The sequence below is a fragment of the Tachysurus fulvidraco genome, chromosome 26, assembly GCF_022655615.1.
Source record: "Tachysurus fulvidraco isolate hzauxx_2018 chromosome 26, HZAU_PFXX_2.0, whole genome shotgun sequence".
NCBI classification, from domain to species: Eukaryota; Metazoa; Chordata; class Actinopteri; order Siluriformes; family Bagridae; genus Tachysurus; species Tachysurus fulvidraco.
In genome coordinates this window covers 10,305,030-10,328,253 of record NC_062543.1, presented here as the reverse complement: position 1 = coordinate 10,328,253, position 23,224 = coordinate 10,305,030, and the positions used below count along the sequence as shown (strand labels likewise).

General features: G+C 38.4%; 1 protein-coding gene across 1 annotated transcript in view; it reads left to right on the top strand.

Annotated features, from left to right (window-relative positions):
* lamc3 (laminin, gamma 3) overlaps positions 1-20,323 on the top strand; it is a 99,946-nt gene extending 79,623 nt beyond the window's left edge. The window contains exons 14-28 of the mRNA XM_047809541.1: positions 42-293; positions 524-677; positions 1,613-1,755; positions 2,242-2,420; positions 8,860-9,052; positions 9,346-9,596; positions 11,512-11,588; positions 12,556-12,690; positions 13,702-13,936; positions 14,349-14,492; positions 14,719-14,821; positions 16,693-16,895; positions 18,142-18,282; positions 19,488-19,587; positions 19,802-20,323. Of these exons, the coding sequence (XP_047665497.1) occupies positions 42-293; positions 524-677; positions 1,613-1,755; positions 2,242-2,420; positions 8,860-9,052; positions 9,346-9,596; positions 11,512-11,588; positions 12,556-12,690; positions 13,702-13,936; positions 14,349-14,492; positions 14,719-14,821; positions 16,693-16,895; positions 18,142-18,282; positions 19,488-19,587; positions 19,802-20,049 (2,558 nt within the window). The 3' untranslated portion in view covers positions 20,050-20,323. The remainder of the gene's footprint in view (positions 1-41; positions 294-523; positions 678-1,612; positions 1,756-2,241; positions 2,421-8,859; positions 9,053-9,345; positions 9,597-11,511; positions 11,589-12,555; positions 12,691-13,701; positions 13,937-14,348; positions 14,493-14,718; positions 14,822-16,692; positions 16,896-18,141; positions 18,283-19,487; positions 19,588-19,801) is intronic.
* The last annotated feature ends 2,901 nt before the right edge of the window (positions 20,324-23,224 follow it).

The window sequence follows — 23,224 nt, the reverse complement described above, 5'->3', positions numbered from 1 at the left end:
AAGGTCGTGTTATTGTGCATGCATGTTCAACGGATTTACAGGAACCAGATGTGAGTTATGTGAGGACGGTTTCCACGGTGATCCACTTGGTCGGCATGGCGTGGTGCGGCCATGTGTAAGGTGCGAGTGTAACGAGAACACGGACCCCAATGCAGTAGGCGTGTGCGATCACGTCACCGGCCACTGCCTCAAGTGTTTAGGACACACGGACGGGGACCGATGTGAAAAATGCCAAAGCGGTTACTATGGAAACGCTCTAGATAGAAGCCTGCGGCCTTCCCAAAAGTGTTTATGTGAGTGATTCTGCTTGTGTGAACAGATTGATTTTGAAAATAAAGTCATTACTATTACAAACAGCAAGCGCTGTGATATAAGTGGAACATAACAGTCATGATGATATAGAAAATAATCTTCAGGATGGTAACAATAACTCTGTTTCACTTCAGCTTACTTCGGTCTTTGCTAAATAATTGTAGATCTCCGGACCATACTGAATTAGACATGTGTGGTCTGTAATTTTCAGCCTGTGCCTGTAACCCCTCTGGCACTTTGGGGGCAGTGGATGATTGTGATCCTCACACAGGAAGATGTCTGTGCCTAAGACATGTGACAGGAAGAGACTGTGGACAGTGCGAGTTCGGTTACTTCAACATGCAGCCAGGGCTGGGCTGCAACAGGTGAGTTGTAGTTACACACTTGCCTTTATTCATTCATCGATCTGTCCATCAAGCACAGCAGATCCCAGACTTTTAACATTCACTACTCTGTACAGAAAAAGATACATTATAAATTCAGGGTATACATTTTAAATGTATAAATCAAATCCATCCTTAATGAGCAAGGCAGAGGGCATGGTGGCAAAGAAAAACTCCCTGAGACAATATTAGGAAGAAGGCTCAAAAAGCCTATCCTTATCCCAATGACACCAGATGCAGTGCAATAATTTCTATTCTATAATTTTATACGATATGGTTAAAAATTGCAAGTTTGTTACCTGTAAATTGATTCTAGTTTTAACATGAAGACTGTCTTGTTCACCAAAGAAGACCTGAGTGAAAGTTGTAATGCTAACATAGCAATTGTAGTCCTAAGCCATCATAGTAAAACTGATCATATCAACTGCAGTTCAATGCCATCTTCCAGGTTTCAAGCCAATAGAATTCACAGCAGAGCCAAAACGTCCTTGTCCGTCAAACGACTGATGAACTCGGACTCTCAATTACTTTCTGCATGGTGTTGACTGTTGCCGTGAGCTCTATCTCAAATCGAAAGTTCTGTCCCTCGACTGAAAAGTATTTCATGAAGGCTGCAATGCAGGACAGATATTTTAGCTAAATGGTGGAATTGTCATATTTGTTGAATTTGGTTAGTTTAGTTATCTTCTGCTCTAACAACTTCAAGGCATTGAATATTTTTCTTCCTTCAGAATATAAAAGTTCAGTTCATAGAGTTTTGTTCCACAAAGAAACATGCACTGTTTATGATACCCTTAAACTTCCTACCTTTGCTATGTTCAATAATTAATAAATGTTTAAAAAAACCATCAGACAATTGCAACTGATGAATGAAAATCTGGAGCGATTGATTAGCTTGTTTTATTTCTTCTCTACAGTTGTAACTGCAATCCAATCGGTTCCTCATCAGCAATGTGTCACCCAATCACAGGCCAGTGTACATGTCGATCGGGTATCGAGGGCAAAATGTGCGACGTCTGTAAAATGGGATTTTTTGGCTTTTCCTCCAAAGGCTGCAGAGGTACACAATTTTCAACCCACTTAAATTAAAATGATGGGAATTGACCAATTTTTTGTACTGTGTAGTACTATTAGTAATAATTCAATTGGTGCCATGGTAAGAACCAGTTTTTCTATACTGTGATATATTGAGAATGGAAATCAACTGTTTTCATCATATGCAGATATCTAATCCATGACTTGGAGATTTTTCTGTTGTGTAAAACAATTAATGCATGTTGCACAAATAAAGCCTTATTTGTTCATCCCTTCACTTTTATGCCAACATTAACCAAACACAGCATTTTCATAGTTGCCTAGTTATCATTTTTTGTGAAATCTCAGAATATACCGATATAAAATGTTGGCTTCATTAAGCCTTACTATGCTATAAACTATGCGAGTATGAAAAGCATGAGACACAAACTTGTTACAATATTTCGGAAAAAATATTTTGGAACATTTAATGTGCATCCTTGTTTTGTCTCTCTGTCTTCAAAAACTGCAGTCTGTAACTGTGACCCAATGGGATCGGTGTCCATGCAATGCCATGCCAATGGGACGTGTCCATGTCGCCAAGGATTTGTGGGTTACAAGTGTGACAAGTGTGCACTTAACCACTACCAAAACCCCCTGACCCACCAGTGTGAGGAGTGCCCTGTGTGCTACAGTCTCATCAGAGACCAGGTGTGTATGTGCATGTGTGTTTGTTTGTGTGTGTATTTCTGTTCTTATAGCAAATCCAAATAGTCTTTTCGAGTTTTACAACAAATGGATACATGTTGTCCAAACTAAAGTAAGGACATTTAACAAGGAAGAATCTTAGAGAATTTGAACCCATATTATAAGGATTTTCAAATAACTCAATGTACATAAACAGGCACTGGTCAATGCACAGGCACTCAACAACAGATTAAAAGGTATACAGTTTGTGCAATAAACATTAACTGTCTATTGAATAGGAACATCTGTACATCGGCTCATTTATGCAGGTATCTAATCAGCCAATCATGTGGCAGCTGGACAGTGCATACAATGATACAGATACAGGTCAAGACCTTCAGTTAATGTTCACATTAACCAGCAGAATGGGAAAAAGGTATAATGTCTGTGACTATGACTGTGGCATATGGTTGGTACCTGCTGGGCTGGTTTGAGTATCTTCAGAACCGCTGATCTCCTGGGAGGTTCACAACAATCAAGAAATATACTGTGAGCAGAGCATGATCCTGTAGACCATGTTGATAAGAAGGAACAGGAGAGAAAGTCCAGACTTTTGGGGAGAAGAAAAGAACAACCAAAAAGGTATCATAGGCAGATACACCTGAACTGGACAGACTGGAAAAAGACAAGGTGACTTTTTTTAATAACCATCCAGTTTCGATAAGTCTGTGCCCACGATAGCCTCAGTCTCTTGTTCTTGACAGGAACCCGATGTCTTCTGCCGTTTGATGTGAACAGATGAAGCTCTGCTGCCGCATGATAGGCTGATTAAATACCTGCATAATCAAGCAGGTGTTCAGCTGTTCATCTTAAAGTGGATGATGAGTGTATACTATAGCAAATGAAGGAAACATTAAGGCAGTAAAGAGTTTGGCTTCACAATTATACTGAGGAACACATGAAACAGGAATTAAACAGTAGGTAAATGTTGGAATCGGCCTGGTGTTCAGGAGCCTGTGACTTCTGCTGGCAGACAGGAGGAAGGATTAGAGCTTCTGACATAAATATGAATTAACGCTCTTATACTAACGTCTTCATTCATTCATTCTTAGCTCCGCAAACAGAAATGGATGAAAAAGAAGCCACACTCGCTTTACAGCATGTCACTAGCTAGCTTGTGCATGTTTGTAACGGCTCTTCTAGTAAATTCTTCTTTCCTGTTATAAGTGGCAAGTGTTCATATTTTAAGCTAAAGGTTATATAAAAGTAGTGTTTGCCATTTTCGCTGATGATGTTGCCTACACTTACCGGTTTGAAATTTTATGTCACAAACGCAGGCAAGCCGAGTTGTGCAGAAAACAAAACGTTCCGGTGCTGTTATTTGAAAAAGTCAAATTAGTCAGTCAAATTAGTGGACTGGAATCTATTTTGTATAATGTATTTTGAACAGATAGTTGAAGTACTTAGCCATACATAGCCATCTAATCAGCATGCTACTGACTGGGTGCGGTAAGTTTAATTTCTGTGTAAAGAGTGTGATTACTACAGTCTTATTAGCTTGGCAAATAAGCTGTAAAAGCATAAAAATAGCTAGCAGATTTGAGGAGTGACTGAAAAAGGCCTGTATAATAAGACTTGTCTGTAGATTATCATTGGCGCAAAGTACTTGAACCTTCTAGAAACTAGAAGCGTGTAGATCTCCATCTTGATTTTTTTTTTCTTCAGACTTGTAACTAAAAACAAAATGTAAACAAGTTTATACAGGAAAAATGAACTTATATCACCATTTAAAAACTTAAATAAGACATTTAACATGTCATGCCAGTACTCACAATTCCAAGCTCTATAAAATACCTCAGTAGATGGTGTATATAACCATAACAATCCACTGAAATGTTCAATTACACTGAAATGCTTACTGTTTTATATATAAGTAGCATGTAACAATTCACCAAATGTCCTTTCAGCATCTCTCTCTCTCTCTCTCTCTCTCTCTCTCTCTCTCTCTCTCTCTCTCTCTCTCTCTCTCTCTCTCTCTCTCTAAACCAGTTTGTGATGTGACATATGGCTAAGTATGTGACAGTGGGCATGGCTAAAATAATAGTGTTCACTATCCTAATTGCCAAATTTTAAAGTGAGAGTAGATAATTTTTTATGCAGTTGAATTAAAAGTGAAGTAAGTAATCTGGGTTACACACACATTTGTTAATTTCCTGTTAACGATAGTTCAGCTGAGAAGTTTTTTCTTAAGGGACGTTTATGGAAGAAATATCGGCTGTGTAAATCAGCAAAGCAGTTTGTACATACTGTGTTTTCCTGTTAAATGACAAATTGAGATAGATAGATAGATAGATAGATAGATAGATAGATAGATAGATAGATAGATAGATAGATAGATAGATAGATAGATAGATAGATAGATAGATAGATAGATAGATAGATAGATAGATAGATAGATAGAGTGTTATTGCTATGAACATAAGTGATAACAGAGACTTGTGTCATGGACATTTGACAACAAATCTATAAACCATTAAACCAAGAGCTTGATATGTCATTATTATTAAGTTAAATACTAATTTTCAGACCATACTGTTACACAAAACTAATATGTTTCAAACTATCCTGAAAGCATTTACTTTTCCCTGGGATCCTGGATTCTTTATCTTTATCTATGGGCTAACATAATATATAAATCTGTTTAGTTTTTAGTGTATAGTTTTTATTTTTCTTGTCCTAGCCCTGACAAGATTTATACAAAATTCATATTTAAATCCTTTTAACAGATTCCAAGCTACCATAGCTTACAGGAAACTCTGAATACTTTTTAAATGCTTTTACACTCAAAACGAACCAGACGTATACCTGAGGCTTTAATAATATCTTCTTCACTATTTCAAACATCCATAGCACACATTCAGTGCTGTAACTCTCTCTCCTGTTTGTGTATTCTAGCTTACCACTGCACTGTTCTGATGTCCCGCTATCACAGGTTGCCAAGAGTGCTTTCCAACCATGCTCATTTTACTCCTAACAGTACAAAATTACTGAGGCATGTAGCATCATTTCTCCATTCAGAGAGAATAAGCATGCCAAGGTGGCTTGTGTTTGCCAAAGAGAAAACAGAAATGTAAAGCTAGAGACACAACACACTTTACCTAGAACACTGAAAATGTATTAAACGTGATCCAGCTTTCTAGGTGCCTGAGAATGAAGACACAATGGAGGCATTGGTTTGTATTAAAGAAGCCAGTTCAGGATAAGGTTTAAAAAGAATAGTGTGTATGAATAGAACTAGATGCACATGTTGAATTTTTTGTTACATTTCATTTTAAAATGGAATTTAAACAAATATCTAGATTCAATTATTTATAATGCATCTTTATTAACTCATAGAAATATTAAAAATCACTTTCTGGATAAGGAAGTTACTTACTGTAATAGCAGGTAATTTTGGAGAGTTGTTAAAATAGAATAAACTGTGGGCCTGTAGAAACAAAATACTGTTTGTTAACATCATGTTTGTGTTAATTACTTGACAATATCATTCATAGAAGGGACATAAATTTGGTAAAGAAATTAAGCTGTATAAGAGAAAAAGATATCCACACCACTGAATTCAGATTCACTGAACCTGTCAGATGAAGACTGGATAAACCTTCATACATGCTCATTCTCAACGAGGCTGTCCAGCTCTGGCCTCAGATATTTGTTCTTGGCTGTTGGAGTGGAACCAGATGTGTTCTTCTGCAGTTGTACTGTAGCTTATCTGCATCAAGGTTTGATATATTATGCATTCTGAGATGCTTTTCTGCTCACCACATTTGTAAAGAGTGATTAGGTGAGTTACTGGAGACTTACTGCCAGCTTTGGCTGTTATTCCATGAGCTCTTTCATTAACAAGATATTTCTGGCCTAAAAATATTGTCAGTCAATGTCAAAAGTCACTTAGATCATATTTTCCCCTTTCTGATGTTTGATGCTAACCTTGATTTGAATCTCTTGACTTGTATCTGAATGTTGTTTGTTGAATTGTGCTGCTGCTACCTGATTGTATATATATATATAATGTGTGTGTGTGTGTGTGTGTGTGTGTGTGTGTGTGTGTGTGTGTGTGTGTGTGTGTGTGTGTGTGTGTGCGTGTGTGTATGTGTATGTAAGTGAAAAAGTGAAAGTGACGTGACAACGGCTAAGTACGGTGACCCATACTCAGAATTCGTTCTCTGCATTTGACCCATCCAAAGTGCACACACACAGCAGTGAACACACACACCATAAACAAACACCCAGAGCAGTGGGCAGCCATTTATGCTGCGGCACCCGGGGAGCAGTTGGGGGGTTCGGTGCCTTGCTCAAGGGCACCTCAGTCGTGGCCGGCCCGAGACTCAAACCCACAACCTTAGGATTACAAGTCAGACTCTCTAACAATTAGGCCACAACTTGCCCCATTATATATATATATATCTATATTTTTGCTGCATGTAATTTGTCATATATATATATGACAAATTACATGCAGCAAAAATATAGATCAATTATATGGTGAGAGAAGCAAGTATATATATATATATATATATATATATATATATATATATATATATATATATATATATATATATATATATATATAATCTTCTAATAATGTCACTTTATTTACTATATTGATAATTTTGTACCATAACTTTGACTAATTGTTATTCCAGCATGATATGTTTTTCCTCTAAGGACTAAAATCCTTTTTTGTTCAGATATGTGTAAAGTCACATATTAATCAAACCTCTGACATCTCAATTTCCATTTATAATGCAATATTGTGTTTCACAGGCATCTGAGATTGTGTTGAGGTGAACTAAAATAAATCTGACAACATGTCTGAATAACAGCATAACAGCACCTCAATAACTTTGCCCTTGGATTTAATTATCTCCTATAACAGGAAACATACCTATCTATTAAAATCAGGCAAAAAAAAACAAGTGTCCTATACTATAAGAGATAGATTGTTTGCTGAGATAAAGGAGATAAATGTCAGTGAAAGGAGAAGGACTCTGTTCTCAGGTAGACAGATATTCTTATGAGTTATCATTTATTAAGGCTTCACACATTTTACATACCATATGTGAACTCTCAAGGTAACTCTATATCATCAGGGCATGATTTATTTCAAATGAGAAATGTCTGAAGTAGCAGACATTACAAACTTTTATTTGTGGATGTGGTTACTTTTTCTACATGGGGATTTTGAAGGAGTCTCCAGTGTGAGGAAATGAAAGGTACAGCAGTAGCTTTAGGATAAGTGTTCAGAATAAATTATGTTGCAGTATCATACCTTCATTGAACCAATGTTGTGTCAGTCAGCTGTATGGTCTGGTTTTTATCAGCAATCATTTGAGGACTTTGACAGGAAGGAATTGGTGTTGGGTCTGTAATGAACTCAGACTTTGCGATGACCCATTAGTTCCTCAGGAGCTCTCGGTTGCACTATTATAAACTGTTGTAGAAAGGACATTATTTACATTTACATGCATATTGATTTGATGCATATTGCGCATTTTCTGTTAATCCAATAAACCTCATTTCACTACTGAAATATTACTGTGTCCTTCAGTTATTTGATAGATCAATATAAAATTGCTGATCCAAACACCCAAATCAAGGAAATTGTCAGGGGTTCCTAAACTTTTGCATACGACTGTATATAGGCTGCTATGCATCATCAACAGTGAAGTGACGTACGGCTAAGTACGGTGACCCATACTCAGAATTAGTTCTCTGCATTTAACCCATCCAAAGTGCACACACACAGCAGTGAACACACACACACCGTGAACACACATCCGGAGCAGTGGGCAGCCATTTATGCTGCGGCGCCCGGGGAGCAGTTGGGGGGTTCGGTGCCTTGCTCAAGGGCACCTCAGCCGTGGCCGGCCCGAGACTCGAACTCACAACCTTCGAGTTACAAGTCAGACTCTCTAACCATTAGGCCACGACTCCCCCCATCAATGGCTTTAGACATACAATAATTTGGGGCAAGTCATGGCCTAATGGTTAGAGAGTCTGACTTGTAATCCTAAGGTTATGGGTTCGAGTCTCGGGCCAGCCACGACTGAGGTGGCTGGCCTTGAGCAAGGCGCCGAACCCCCCAACTTCTCCCCGGGTGCCGCAGCATAAATGGCTGCCCACTGCTCTGGGTGTTTCACTGTGTGTGTGTGTGTGTGTGTGTGTGTGTGTGTGCGTGTGTGTGTGCACTTTGGATGGGTCAAATGCAGAGAACGAATTCTGAGTATGATTCGCCGTATGTCACGTCACTTTCACTTTTATTATTTTATTATGGTCAGAATTGCAAGCGCCAGCCAAAGGAACGAATACGAGAATTCGTATCTAATAATAGATACGTTTTATAAGAAGACACTGCAGTCAGACTCTCACACAACTGTGTTTCTTTTACTTTTTCCCTCCACAGGCGATTAAACTCAAAAGCCAGCTGCACACTTTAGAGAGACTGCTTTCCAACTACGACTGCAGGAGCTTCAGACACAGAGTCTACGTGCGCCCTAGTCACGTTCACCAGCATCACAGGCTCGAGAATCACTTGCATCAGCATCAAGGCGAGGATTACTTACCTAATGCACTGGAGGATTTTCTGGCCATCCAAGGTAAAAGGCATTAACAGAGAAATTGCTCTCATATTTTAGAGAAACCCACAAATGTGTGCCTAGAAGGTTTTTTTAGTCATCCTAGAGCTAAATTCAAGTTAATAAATCAGAGATACAGTATTTGTGAGTTGTGAAGATTAAAGTTAAATTAATTACAGAATTGTATAATAAATGTATTTTTTTTTACTGGTTTTCGTATTACAATTAAAAAGGCCTAATGAAATTTACTAAGCTTTAACAGCCTCGGTGTAACAATATTAATCATAAAATTTATTTATTTATTTTTTGTGCAGAGGCACGGGAAGCTTTCATCAGTCAGTTCACACAGCTGGAAACATCTGCTCAAGCCCTACAGCTGCAGCTGTACAACTTTGCCAGCATAATGAATTGCAGCCTTCTGAAGGAAGAAGGAAGTCCAAGCAGCAAGGAAGAGAACACGACGCCAAAGGCAACAAACGAATGCCGTGCTCTCATGGACACGTTCGCTGCTGTCACAGAAACACAGGCACAGCTTCAGAAGATGACCTCTGAGCTTAACAGTCTAGTAAGCATGCCCAGTTTGTCAAGCCTACATGTTACATACTAATACATTTCCGATGTCTCAGCACTAAACTTTTAGCTAAAAATTCCGAGCATGGTTTATCAGGCCTTCATGCCTGGAGGAAGGCTAATTTTAATCCAGGACTGTCCCAAATCCAGCCCCAGGTGATATACTGCTTCTTTAATAGAGCGTATGTTCGATGGACTTACGGCCAACACATTGCAATTTTGTCTTTCACCTACAGAGGGCATCAGACTGTGTTAACACGGTTAGCTAAACTGCAATAGCTGTTTTGTTTCCTCAGAATTACACCTACAAATTAATTAACATGTCAATCCAGGATTTGTTTTATTCATTCATTTATTTATTTATTGTCAAATTTTGTGATGCAGTTTGGAGATTTTGGTGCTTTTTAAATTCGAAAACTGGATGGATGGATTCTTCCATTAAACAACCACTAGTGAAGACACCTGTGTAATGCTTTGTAATGTGAATAGATGGATGCTTTGGTTGAATGCATGTTGTGATGATGTCACATGACATGGCATCTGTGGAACATCTGCTCCTCCGGATAGCACAGATTTTTCTTGGTTAACAGTGAGAGAGGGTGATTTTAAAATATCTGAAATCCACTAAACATGGAAAGATGTGAAGAAATTTCTAACTAAACTGAGTTAACTAAAGTGAACTTGCAATCAAGTACAGTTTAGAGAATGATTATGCTAGTTTGTCCGAATCCTTTTGGATGCTTTAGACGAAAAAATGATTTGTTATGCAATTTCAGGGAGTAGTAAAGTAATGCGTAAATAGTCTTGTGGGGTGTTCCTGGTATGCAGTGGTTAATACCTACCAAAAGTGGCCCAAGGAAGTATAACCAATGAAACACCAAAGATGCGTATGGGGAGTGAACGCCAGCTCATCTCTTCCATTCCCAAAGAAGAGCTAATGTAGCACAAATTGCTGAAAACGTGCTGGAAAAATGCTGGAATTGATAGAAAGGTGTCAGAACAAACAGTGCATTACATCTTGCTGCATATGGAGTTGTGTGGCTACAGACTGTGCTGAACCCCTGACCACTGCCAAAAGCAACTACAATAGAAGAAGGTGGTCTGTTTTTTTTACATCAAGAGGACATCTGGGTGCTTGCGCATGGCTTGCCTATGTAAGAGATGACACCAGGATAAACTATGGGAAAAAGCAAGAGGCAATGTGATGCTCTGGGAAACTAAGTCCTGGCATTCATGTGGATGTGCAGCTTATCATACCTAAACACTGTTGCAGTGCAAATACCTCACAATCTGGCAACCGTATTCGCTATGTAATATGGATGATGTTTGCATGGATGGATATTTATCCCCCTTTTTGTCTGTTAAATATATGTTACTTAAGCTTAATGCCACAAATAGTACTATTTAATCCAATTAGTCTGTGTCTGCCTGTGTATGTGTGAGATGTCCTATGTCTCTTCAGACTATTTTAATGTGGTCCTGAGGTACATTTGTTTGGACATGATGTACCCATTTTGTGTCATCAAATTAGTTTCCCAGAAGAAAATATGACCACGTTTTTAAAGGATAAGCTGGCCGCTTTAACTCGCTTTAACTAGGATCATAATGTTATGGGAGTAATTAATGTGTCATAAAAGCGAGCATTAGCTCTGATTAGGATGTTTTTGCCAAGCTCCACTGTGCAGTCTGTGCAGGGTTCATAGAAGTCTGGACATTCTTTGAACTGTTTTTTCATAATAATATGGTTATATTTTCTCAAATGGCATCATTGTGCTATATTGTGTATGAATTACTGTAGTTACAACAAATTACCATACAGGACTCTCAATTTTGAATACAGCTCCTAAAGAACCTTTGTGGTTTGAATGTGAAGTGTAATAACCGTGTTGACTTCTGTCCTCCTGTCTCAGGTAATCCCATTCATTATCCCCAAAGGACCGACAGAGTGGAACGCCTTTGTGAACGAATCGGAAGCTTTGGTTAAGAGGTGGGTTAGGAAATTACACTGCAGTCCTGTCAGCTCATTATGTGTCTGCTGGTCTGGAAGAGACTAATGTAGAAAAATGAATTGTATGGCTTGAAGTAATGAAGTCGATAAAAGTGCTTAAAACTGGTGGTTTCACAAAGGGCCACGAAGTGCTAAATAGGAGGATCTTAACCATGCATAGTTTTTCGAAATCAATTTGAATCAAATGGCTCGAGAGTGAACGTGGTGCCATGTTGTTAGCTGATTAAGTTAACCAGTGCTAGAAGTGTCTAATAAAACATTCTGCACAGTCACCTGAAGGTTAATTGTCTAATGATAATGATATAAGTTTCATCTATTTTGCAGCAGTGCAGAGGGTTTCATTGCTGTCTCACACTTCCAGGGTTCTTGGTTTGTTCTCATGGGTTACCTTCTCGATCTGTCCAAAACATGCTGATTAGACATGCAGATATTTGAAATATCCTTCAGTGTGAACGTGTGCTACAGTAGACTGGCATCCTTGTAAATCCAATCACGTGCTCCATGCACAGTGTTGGTGGAATAGACTAAGGATCCAGGGCCCTGATAAGGATAAAGTGGTTACTGGAGATTGAGGCATTTATTTAGCACCTTTATATTACAATTAATAAGAAAGAAACCAAATGCAATGTAGGACACAAAGCAAGAGTGTCTTGCAATATGAGTGTCTTATATAATATAAGAGTATAAGATATACTCTTATAAGAGTAATATAAGAGTGTCTTATAATATAATATACATCTGTATAGCGAATATGAATACATTAGTTAGAATGAATAGCAAATGAAATGAGGAGAAGTTGAGTGTGGTATCTAATTATATGTCCTGGAAAGCACAAACTTTGAAGAATTTGAAACCTTCTACATCAAAATGACTAGGATCTAAGCATTGGGACCATCAGATGTAACTTAATGATGTTAAAACTCATTTCTGTTGTTTTTTCTTCCAGTCACAAAGAAATGGCTGCTCATATTGAAGGGCTAGCAGGAGAGGCTTTAAAAGCATCTAACAAAACTTACTCCATACTGCTGGATCTACTAGAGGATAACTCCGCAGAGCGCCATTTACAAGAGCTTACTGAGCGGTGAGTAATGATGTGTGTACGTTGTATAAAAGCTGTAATGGGAATATTTTGATAGTGCCTAGATTGTGAATAGTGAGCCCACAATCAAGCAGACTGTTTTAAGCTAGTCTGTTATAATAAGCTAATATTTGCATTGACAATAAATACTCAAGATTATAATATTTACATATTGAACAGTTTTGAATTAAATGTTTTGATTAAATTACATAATGTGCTCCTAAGTCACCACATAGGCCTAGGTTTACTGGTTTGCATCAAACAGCATCTACAGGGCATCGTATCAATCAAATTAGCAAAATATCTTTCCTGGTTTCTTTAACTCAAGTGGAAATTTGAATGGAGGACTTCTAATTACAACACAAAGGTCTGTACAGGACAAACTGTATGGCACAGTCAGAAATAATAAGAAGAAACTCAAAAAAAAAATATGCACAACTTGGATATCAACTATATGACAAAATTAAAGCCAAAAAAAGATAAGGATACCTTCTCGGGCATAGAATAGTAGACCTGTTCAAGACCAATCCTTAAAGATCTAGGCCAAGTGTCCTCCCTATTATTCTTTCACTGTTGTGAAAATGCAAGACAAGCCGCTATTTAAAGTGTTTGTGTGTGATATTTATCTGAACATGGTTGTTGAAAGCACAAATTTTCACTGACCTACTGGAGTTAATTAACCTTTTCAAGTGTAAAACATTTACAGAAATTGGCAGATGCCCTTATCCAGATTGACTTAAGTTTTATACAACTGAGTAGTTGAGGGTTAAGGGCCTTGCTCAGCAGCAGTAAGTTTGGAGGACCTGAGATTTGAACTCACAACCTTCCAATTGGTAGGCCTACACCTTACCCACTAGGCTACCACATCCCTTACCCAGATTCCCACTGGGCTACCGCACAAAAGCTCTTGGGTCTGCTTGATTACAAAGTATTCTGTGTCTTTGTTTATTTTATTTTATTTAGTGTGTAGAGAACGAAGATGTCATGGTGATCGTATGTGTATGTGTGTGTCAGACTGTCAGACTTGCAGCAGCTGAAGGAGAATCTCACACGGCAGGCGAACGAGACCCGTGCTGCCTACCTGTCAGTGGAGGAGCAGAACAAAGAAGCAGAGGCCATTCTACAAAATGTTACCTCCACTCTCCCCAAACAGCACAAGGACATAAATAACAACCCCCTGAACACCTCCTCCGTTGAGCAGCTCAGTGAAGCAGATAATACAATAACACAGGATACGCAGCTGATTCAGGTCTACACAACCGCTCACTTCAGAAGGCCAAAATACACAACACGTTGATTAATTAATCAGACTAATAGGCGTACTGAATTATGAGCTGTACATGCATGCAATATTAATAAGAGCCCTTTAACTGAGGCAGGCATAGAGTAACAGATCATTAAAAGCTTATAGAAATATGATGTTTCTAGCAAGCGATGGAAAATTCAATTAATTTCACAAACTAGAGCCATTTTCTCACAGAGAAAAATTGGAGACATTATGTACATCGATCCTCAAAACCAGATAAATACAATAATCTGCTAGGATCTTTTTCCCCGGCTCTGCATCTTAATAAACTGATCATTAGAATGCCTTCAAGAGATAAACCTATGGCACATAATATGGTTAACAGTGTCTGAAAATGCAACCACTTTGATTTCAGAGTCTAGATCTGGCCAATAGGACGGCTGAGTTGGATTTGTTGATCCAGTCCAAGGAGCAATTCCTAAATAAGAGCAGAGATGAGTTTTACTCACGGCTGGAAAACACTCACAACAATCTGAACACCACGGAAGAGTTCCAGCAGGTGAGCTTAGTAAAGAAATTCAGTTTGTAGTAATATCAAACGACATTTGACTGCTTATGTATACTCAAATGTAACTGTACCCTTTTTGACTTATCCCTTTAAGAGTTAACTTGACATTGAAATGTCCTTTTTGAACATTTACACAACGTGTATTTCATTTAAACAGTACTGTAATTATAGTGTATTACAGTGTAATGATATCATATCTGTCTCTGTCTTTGTAAAGCTGACAACACTTACACAGGGGCTCCGAGAGAAAGCCCTTGCTTCAGTAGTGGAAGGAAAGAAGATTGAATCAGAGGCATTCTCTCTCCATAGACAAATAGAAGGTAAAGCTTTTAACCATAGAGTCATCACACAAATCATTATTTATTTATCTGAATCCATCACAACACGTTAATGTCTCCTTCGTTCTAACGTAATGCCCAGTAGTCTCTTTTTATCGAAAGAAGTATACAAAAAGAATTAATGACAGCATTGAAATTGGAGTAAAAAAGAATAAAAATAGTAATAGAATAGATTATAGTTTTTTTAATACAAGAGAAAGATTGAACAGATAATACTTTACTGCTAATAGTATTAAACGAGTGTGTAAATATAAAAATACTAATGGATTAGAATAGAAATAATTAAAATTGGAATAGAAATTTCTGAATTCTACAGAGAAAGAAATAGTGTGATGTATTATAGTATAACGGAAGTTTAACAGAAGGGTTGAGCAGGGTAAATATTAGGGTATAAAAAAAACTAAGGAATTAAGTAGGACGTAGCATAATAATCAAAAACAGGGTGGCAATACAATACCAATAAGATCACATGATCACACCACACACCACCATAAGCATCTGAATCATGTTTATTATTTAAATAGCACCTGTCTTGTATAGCACACAGGGTCTTTTGTTACGGTTGTAATGTCACTATGCAAATCTCGCTCTTGTTTTTCATCCTATTTTACTGTATATATTCTTACATCCTGCATTCGCTCCAACCCCAGATTCTGTCGTGACAATTGTGTGATGCAGCCCAGCATAAAGCGTAGTTACTGTTGCTACCCTGAAGCTATTTTTTCCCTAATAACAGCTGTCATATTTATTTATCAAACATTTCAGCAAACTCTAACATTTTTCTTATTATTAAAGAATAATTAAAAGAATAATTAATACATTTAATTATTATTATTAATTAATACGTCCTACATTTTATACCTTTAAAATTTCGTTAAGTTGACTATAAACAAAAATGTTCCAGTTATCGCTTACATTATGGCAGCTACAGCATAAACTGTTGCTTACTCACCAGCTAAGAGACTTTTACATATAAATCTGTCTATAGTAACTGATACTGTGTCAAATAAAACAAGCCATTTGTATGAAGATACAAATGCAGGTAAGTCAGTTTTAATGAAAAGACTGCGGAAAGATCCAGAACATGAGGCGAAGGCAAAGTAAGAGTCAGGTAACCAGCAAATAGTGGCAATAGGACTAGGCAAAGTCAAACACAACACAAAAGCTTAGTAACATCAGGAACAGAGTGTATAGTGATATCATACTTCACCATGAACCGAGGGAAAGAAATTCCTTTTGTTCTGTGGCTGAAATTACTGTGTAACTGTGAAATGGTGCATGTTATGTGTAGGAAGGCAGCTGTACCTGGAAGCGTGTTTGTTCTGGGTGTTGGAATCCGGAGCAGCCATTTTCGTAGGCTGTGGCAATGTTGGAGATTAGACTCAGCAAACTTGACACACAGGGACTTTATATGGAAGCCAAGAAGGTGATGCCATGTGTTGGGGGAAGGGCTGTCAAACAGGGCTGTCAATGCGTTAGGGACAATGATGGTAGGGTGTGCCTGTGAGAGTGTTCCAAAAATGCCAGACCAGTAGCCTATTAGCATCAGGCACATCCAGAACATATGAAGGTGATCAGCTGAAGATAGTTTGCATCTGTTGCAGGCATCACTTTTGCTGGGAAACATTTTAGCCAGTTTAGCATTAGAGAAGTCATCAGTTTCAGCACTTTTTAACAGTCAACTTTGCATTATCCCATATTACAACATTGTTTTCCTTAAACTGAGCACTCCATTATGTTTGATTCCTTAAATGCAGACCAGAAGCTACAGGACAAATGAGAATAAAGCAGAGAATAAAATTAATGATAGAATAGAATAAACAAATAAATTGTCATTCTGTCCTCTACAACAGGCTTAGAAAAGGACTGGCCTGTTGTGCGCACTCAGACCCTGGCAGCTTTGAAGAGAGAGGGCATTGTGGAGGAGAAGGTCCTGACGGAGGTGAAGAAGAAGGTGAGGCATGCTGAGAGAGTGCTTAGACCTGCGCTGGAGAATGCGATGCAAGCAAAAGACACAGCCACACAGGCTCAGAAGACAGCTAATTCCATTGCTAAGGTAAATTTGGATTGGTTTGCTTTAAGAGATTACGAGAGCAAAGCATGATCAAAGCCTCGGCAGGTTTTCAGTCGTATGATCAATTCAAATGTAAAGAAGTAGATGGTCAAGATGACTGTATACAGCCACCATTCGTTTAATTATGTAGACCTGTAAACATGCACTGAAAAGTGAAACTCAAGAAACATACTGAGAGTAGTGGGTTTGAAGGATGAAACAATAGAATGATGGAAATGGTTCAAGTGGACAGGATGTCAGTAGAAACTCAATCACTCGTAACATCCATTTTGAGTGTTTTGTCAGAATGCACAAAACATTGAATCTTAAGGTGAATGAGCTACAACAGCAGGAGACCAGATCAGGTTCTACTCCTCTCAGCCAAGAACAAGGATCGGTGCTTTTATTGGCACAGACTCACTAAAACTAGACAGATGAAGACTGGTAAAACACCTGGAATTTTTTTTTGAGCAATCTTGAGAAAACCTCAAGCCTTAAATCATTGTTCTTGGCTGACTGGAGTGGAACCCAATGTAGTCTTCTGCTGTTGTAGCTCATCCACCTCAAGTTTTGATGTGCGTGCTGAGATGCTTTTCTGATCACCACTCTTGCTAAGGGATTATTTGTAAGAAAGCATTTACATTATATACTGTCCAGTGTCACCTAAATGAGGACGAGGTTCCCTTTTGAATCTGGTTCCTCTCAAGTTTTCTTCCTCATATCATCTCAGGGAGTTTTGCCACTGGTGCATCAGACTTTTTTAATTAGGGAAAGATGTTAGAGATTAACATTAACTTAAATATCAACTTTAAATTCTTACTGGTGGCTCATGCCAATTCCTGGCCTGGCCTCGTTTATCTATTATCAAGTGTTTCACATACAGAATTGTCGCTCAGTTAGCGGCTTCTGTTTTTCTACACAAACTCTAGAAAATGAAAATCCAAGAAGATCGGCAGTTTTAGTAACAAGCTACCCCATTTTGCACCAACAACTTTAACATGCCACAGTTAAAGTCACAGAAATCCCACTTTTTCTTCATCACTCTGAACATTAACTTAAGCTCTTGCCCTGTATCTACATCCATTTTACGCATTATGTTTCTACCGCATGATTGTCTATCTGCATGAATGTACGGGTGTTTCTAATAAAGTGGACGGTGAGTGTACTCTGTGTCTTGAGATACAACTCCAGTCCTTTGACATTCTGGATGAAAAGAAGGAATCTAAATCTGTATGCTAATCCCTTTTAGGATGCTAAGGCTTCTTTGTCTAAGGGAAAGCAGACAAAGAAGGTATCTGCTGAACTGAAGACAGTCGTGAATGCAGTCATGCAGCAGCTGACAGAGCAGGAGAATTTAGCTGCTCAGGCAGCAGGAAATGTGCAAGACGAGGTAAAACGAATCGTGTTCTGGTACTTGTTTGTATTTCTGTCAGTTTAGTACTGTAAAGGGTCTTGCCCTCACAATCAGTTTGATGTGATTTGAAAAGAAACACAAAAAAACAACATTGATTACTAACTTCTGATTGGGTGAGCAACCTACAGCCAATGGACAATGATCTGTCTGCAGCAGCCAAAAACAAAGCCCCACCCCCTCAGCACAGACTATTTTTTCACCACTAACCTCATGCTACTTTTCATTCGACACACTTACAAGTTCTAGCAATGTACTGACTTTTTTTTCCCCTGAAAGTTTATCTTAATTTGTGATTGCTGTGCAGTAGCTAACAGATGTTCATAATTCTCCTTAGAAACCTTACTGATCGATATAAAATGCTGGCACTGGAGACTCCTTCTATAACTTTTATTACTATTATTATCTTTTTACACAATGCTTTACTATATCAAGTATAATCAAGTTGAGCTATTGCTATGGAAACCATAAGGTAGTAGTTAGTATAGCTTATATACAACGTCATTATAATCAAAACCTTCTGATTTATCCTCACCAATGTTGATAATGGTTTACTAGGGTTTTTTTTGTCCTGAAAGTTCCAAACATTACCAAAATGTAAAGATGTTCAGATAATGCTGATTAATCAACTCAGAACTCATTTCAAAACAAGACAAGCATGTAATATGGCCGTTCAGCTCAAAATTAAACATTTATTCAGGATAGTAAGGGATTTGTCTAAACTTGGTACAGGGATAATTTGACTCCTGTGTATTAGACTGGAGGAAATAAAACTGGGAACTATTTTTCTGGAACCACTGGAACCTCTGAAATCTTGCGTGGACTGTAAAGTATTTCTGGTGTACAAATCGCATTAATTGGAAATTGGTAAGGCTAAATCAGAAGGTGTTAATTATAATGATGTTGTATATAAGGTATACTAACTACCTTATGGTTTCTATAGCAACATCGCATTCACAAATTTGTATGGCAGACACTTCATATAATCTAAGATGTTTTGGATTTCAAAAATAAACTTGATCATACTTGATATGGTAAAGCTTTGTTTAAAAAGATAATGATGGTAATAAAAGTTATGGAAGGAGTCTCCAGTGCCAGCATTTTATATCAATCAGTAAAGAGGTAAAGAAGACTTTCATTGTTTACCCTCTTTTATGAATTTGCTCCAAATTTCTGCTCCACAGTCCGATGTTTCTTTAAAGGGAGTGATGGGCAGCATGGAGATAGCCAAGAGCCAGCTAGAGGGTTTCACACACATGCTAGATGAGCTGCTGGGTCAAATAGGTATGTTCCTAAACCCTTTTTTAACTTTGAGTTTTCTTTTCTTCTGACTTTCCACTTCAGTATTTAACATTTCTTACCATTCTGCACCTTTCTTTTTATAACATTTCCTTTGCTTTATCTTTCTGTGATTAATTTTTTTTAGTATTATTATTATTACATTTACATTCTACTTGGTCTGTCTTTCGTAACATAAAACTTTCCTTGCACTAAGCAGAAAGGAATACAGATATGGAGAAGTATGACCACGTGCTGACCGAGACAGCCATACGTCTTCAAGTCCTCCGGGGAAGCGTGGATAGCCAGGCACTGAACAAAAAGTTCCAGATACTCACTGGAGCTGCAGAGGCTCAAAAAGAGCAGCTAATGGAGCTTGAAAAAAATCTGCTGGACATCCAAGAAGAGCGGGACAGCCTGACAGATATTGCCCAGAATCTACCTAAAACATGCCTAGAGAGGAGCTAAAGTGAAGGAATAGAAGAAGATAGGGAATATAAAAAATATATATATTGCATACTTCTTCTAAAATATGAGATTTAAATATATTAGTTAGAGGAGATTTGATCAACGAGAATTCTTTGCGCAGTTTCACATTTAACCACATGGTGTCGCCAAATTACACGCTCTAGTATAAATCTGGGTTCTGAGATTACATATAGGATACAACCATACACTTTTGAATTACTGCCTATGTATTATAAACCATGATGATGTCCAATAAATCATTTGAATGTCTTTATTATGTTTTTAAATTATTTGTGTAAATAATACCATTTTGCACAATTTGGTCACAATACATAACATTTTAACAAAATCTATACCTCATTCATTCATTCATTCATTCATTCATTTTCTATCGCTTATCCGATCTCTCGGGTCACGGGGAGCCTGTGCCTATCTCAGGCATCATCGGGCATCAAGGCAGGATACACCCTGGACGGAGTGCCAACCCATCACAGGGCACACACACACTCTCATTCACTCACGCAATCACACACTACGGACAATTTTCCAGAGATGCCAATCATGCATGTCTTTGGACCGGGGGAGGAAACCAGAGTACCCGGAGGAAACCCCCGAGGCACGGGGAGAACATGCAAACTCCACACACACAAGGCAGAGGCGGGAATCAAACCCCCAACCCTGGAGGTGCTTAGTGCTAACCACTAAGCCACCGTGCCCCCCATCTATACTTCAATACAATTCAATTTATTTGTATAGCGCTTATAACAATTTCCCATTGTCTCAAAGCAGCTTTACAGAAGAATGGAAACAAAAGAAAGAGAAAAGGAAATACATATATAATAAGAATGAGAAGAAAAAATAAGAATAAAAATAAATAAGTGAATATATACAATTGAAGTTTTAAAATTAATTTAAAAAAGAATTACTTAAAATTCGTGATACCATAAAATACTATATATCTATTCCTATCCCTAATGAGCAAGCTGGAGGCGACGGTGGCAAGGAAAAACTCCCTAAGATGATATGAGGAAGAGACCTTGAGAGGATCCATGCTCAGAAGGAACCCATCCTCATTTGGGTGACACTCTGCAGTAGATAGTGTAAATGTAAATAATGTCCTTCCTACAACAATACATGTATGTCTATAAATATCTGCTGGAGCTCTACTGGCAGGGTTCTGTGCAAAATCTAAATTTAAAATCCAGTCAAAATATTAATTAAATGTGGTTAAAAAAAAAAAAAAAACCTTCAATGCATTACCATTTTCATTAACTTTTTTACAAATTTTGGGGGATGTGGTAGACTAGTGGTTAAGGTGTTGGGCTACCAACTGGAAGGTTGTGGGTTTAATTCCTACGTCCACCAAGCTGCCATTGCTGGGGCCCCTGAGCAAGGCCCTTAACCCTCAATTGCTCGGTTGTACAAAAAATGAGATAAAATGTAAGTCACTCTGGATAAGGGTGTCTGCTAAATGCTGTAAATGTAAATTAACAAAAATTATTTTAAAAAATGCACATTACAACAAAGCCATATACAGGACAGACATCTGATAGGCATCAGACCTTATTTGGAAAATGACTATGTTTGAAGAATTTTGCCCAAATTAGGAATGTTGTTTTTTTGCGATTCTCCTTTTGGCCGCACGATGGCGCAAAAAGACCGATAACCTGCTGAAGAGTGAGCACAATGATTATTATGAATCACTTGGAGCTGTGTGAAGTTCCCTCCTGCTTTAAACTTTCTACAATCATCCCGGTCCCAAGGAAATCCTCCATCACTGGACAGAAAGACTACAGGCCTGTCACTCTGACAACTGTTGTCATGAAGACCTTTGAACAGCTGGTATTGGCCCACCTAAAGACTGTCACAGAATGGATGCTGGATCCCCTACAGTTTGCCTACCTTGCAAACAGATCAGTGGACGACACAGTCAACATTGGACTACACTACATACTGCAACACCTGGACTGCCCAGGTACATACGCCCGGATTCTGTTTGTTGACTTCAGTTCAGCTTTTAATACAGTAATTCCGGAAATTCTCCACTCCAAACTACTAAGGCTCACTATACCCCCTTCCATCTGTCAGTGGATCACCATCTTCCTGACAGATAGGAAACAACAGGAGAGATTGGGAGGTGTCACCTCAGGCATTCGGATAATCAGCACTGGCGCTCCACGGATATGTGTCCTCTCTCCACTGTTATTCTCCCTATACACTAATGACTGCACTTCAAGTGACCCAACTGTTAAACTCCTGAAATTTGCAGATGATACTACGCTCATCGGTCTCATCCAAGATGGTGACGAGTCTGCATACCGGCAAGAGGTGAAGCGGCTGGTGCTATGGTGCAGTCAGAACAGTCTGGAGCTAAACACCCTCAAAACTGTGGAGATGATAGTGGACTTTAGGAAAGACCCCTCAACACTACTCCCCCTCACAATATCTAACAGCCCGGTGTCATCTGTGGAGGCCTTCAAGTTTCTGGGCACTACCATTTCCCAAGACCTGAAATGGGAGTGCAACATAAACGCTATCATCAAAAAGGCCCAGCAGAGGATGTACTTTCTACACCAACTAAGGAAGTACAGTACGGTCTGCCACAGGAGCTGTTGATGCTGTTCTACACTGCAGTCATTGAATCGGTCCTGTGCACATCCGTCACCATCTGGTTTGGTGCAGCAACCAAACAGGACAGAAACAGACTGCAACGCACAGTAAAAACAGCAGAAAAAATAATTGGCACCCCCCTGCCCACTCTCCAGGACTTGTACTGTACGACACAAGAACCAGAAACCAGGCAGGACAAATCACACTGACCCTTCACATCCTGGACACAACCTCTTTCATCTCCTCCCTTCTGACAGTCACTACAGAACTCTGCTCACTAAAACTGCCACAGGAACAGTTTCTTTCCCCAGGCAATCACCCTGATCAACAACTCATCATAATTAATTATATTCACTGCTTCTTATCATAAGTACTGCATTATCAGGACTGTCAGTCATCACATCATCTGTATATTACACACTACTGCTGTTGTACATTGTACAAAAGCATAATATTTCACAATATTGTTATTTGCACTCCCACACTTTATGTACATAACTGATCTGTCATATTCTATATTCATATTTTATACATTTTATTCATTCTATATTCATATTTTGTACTC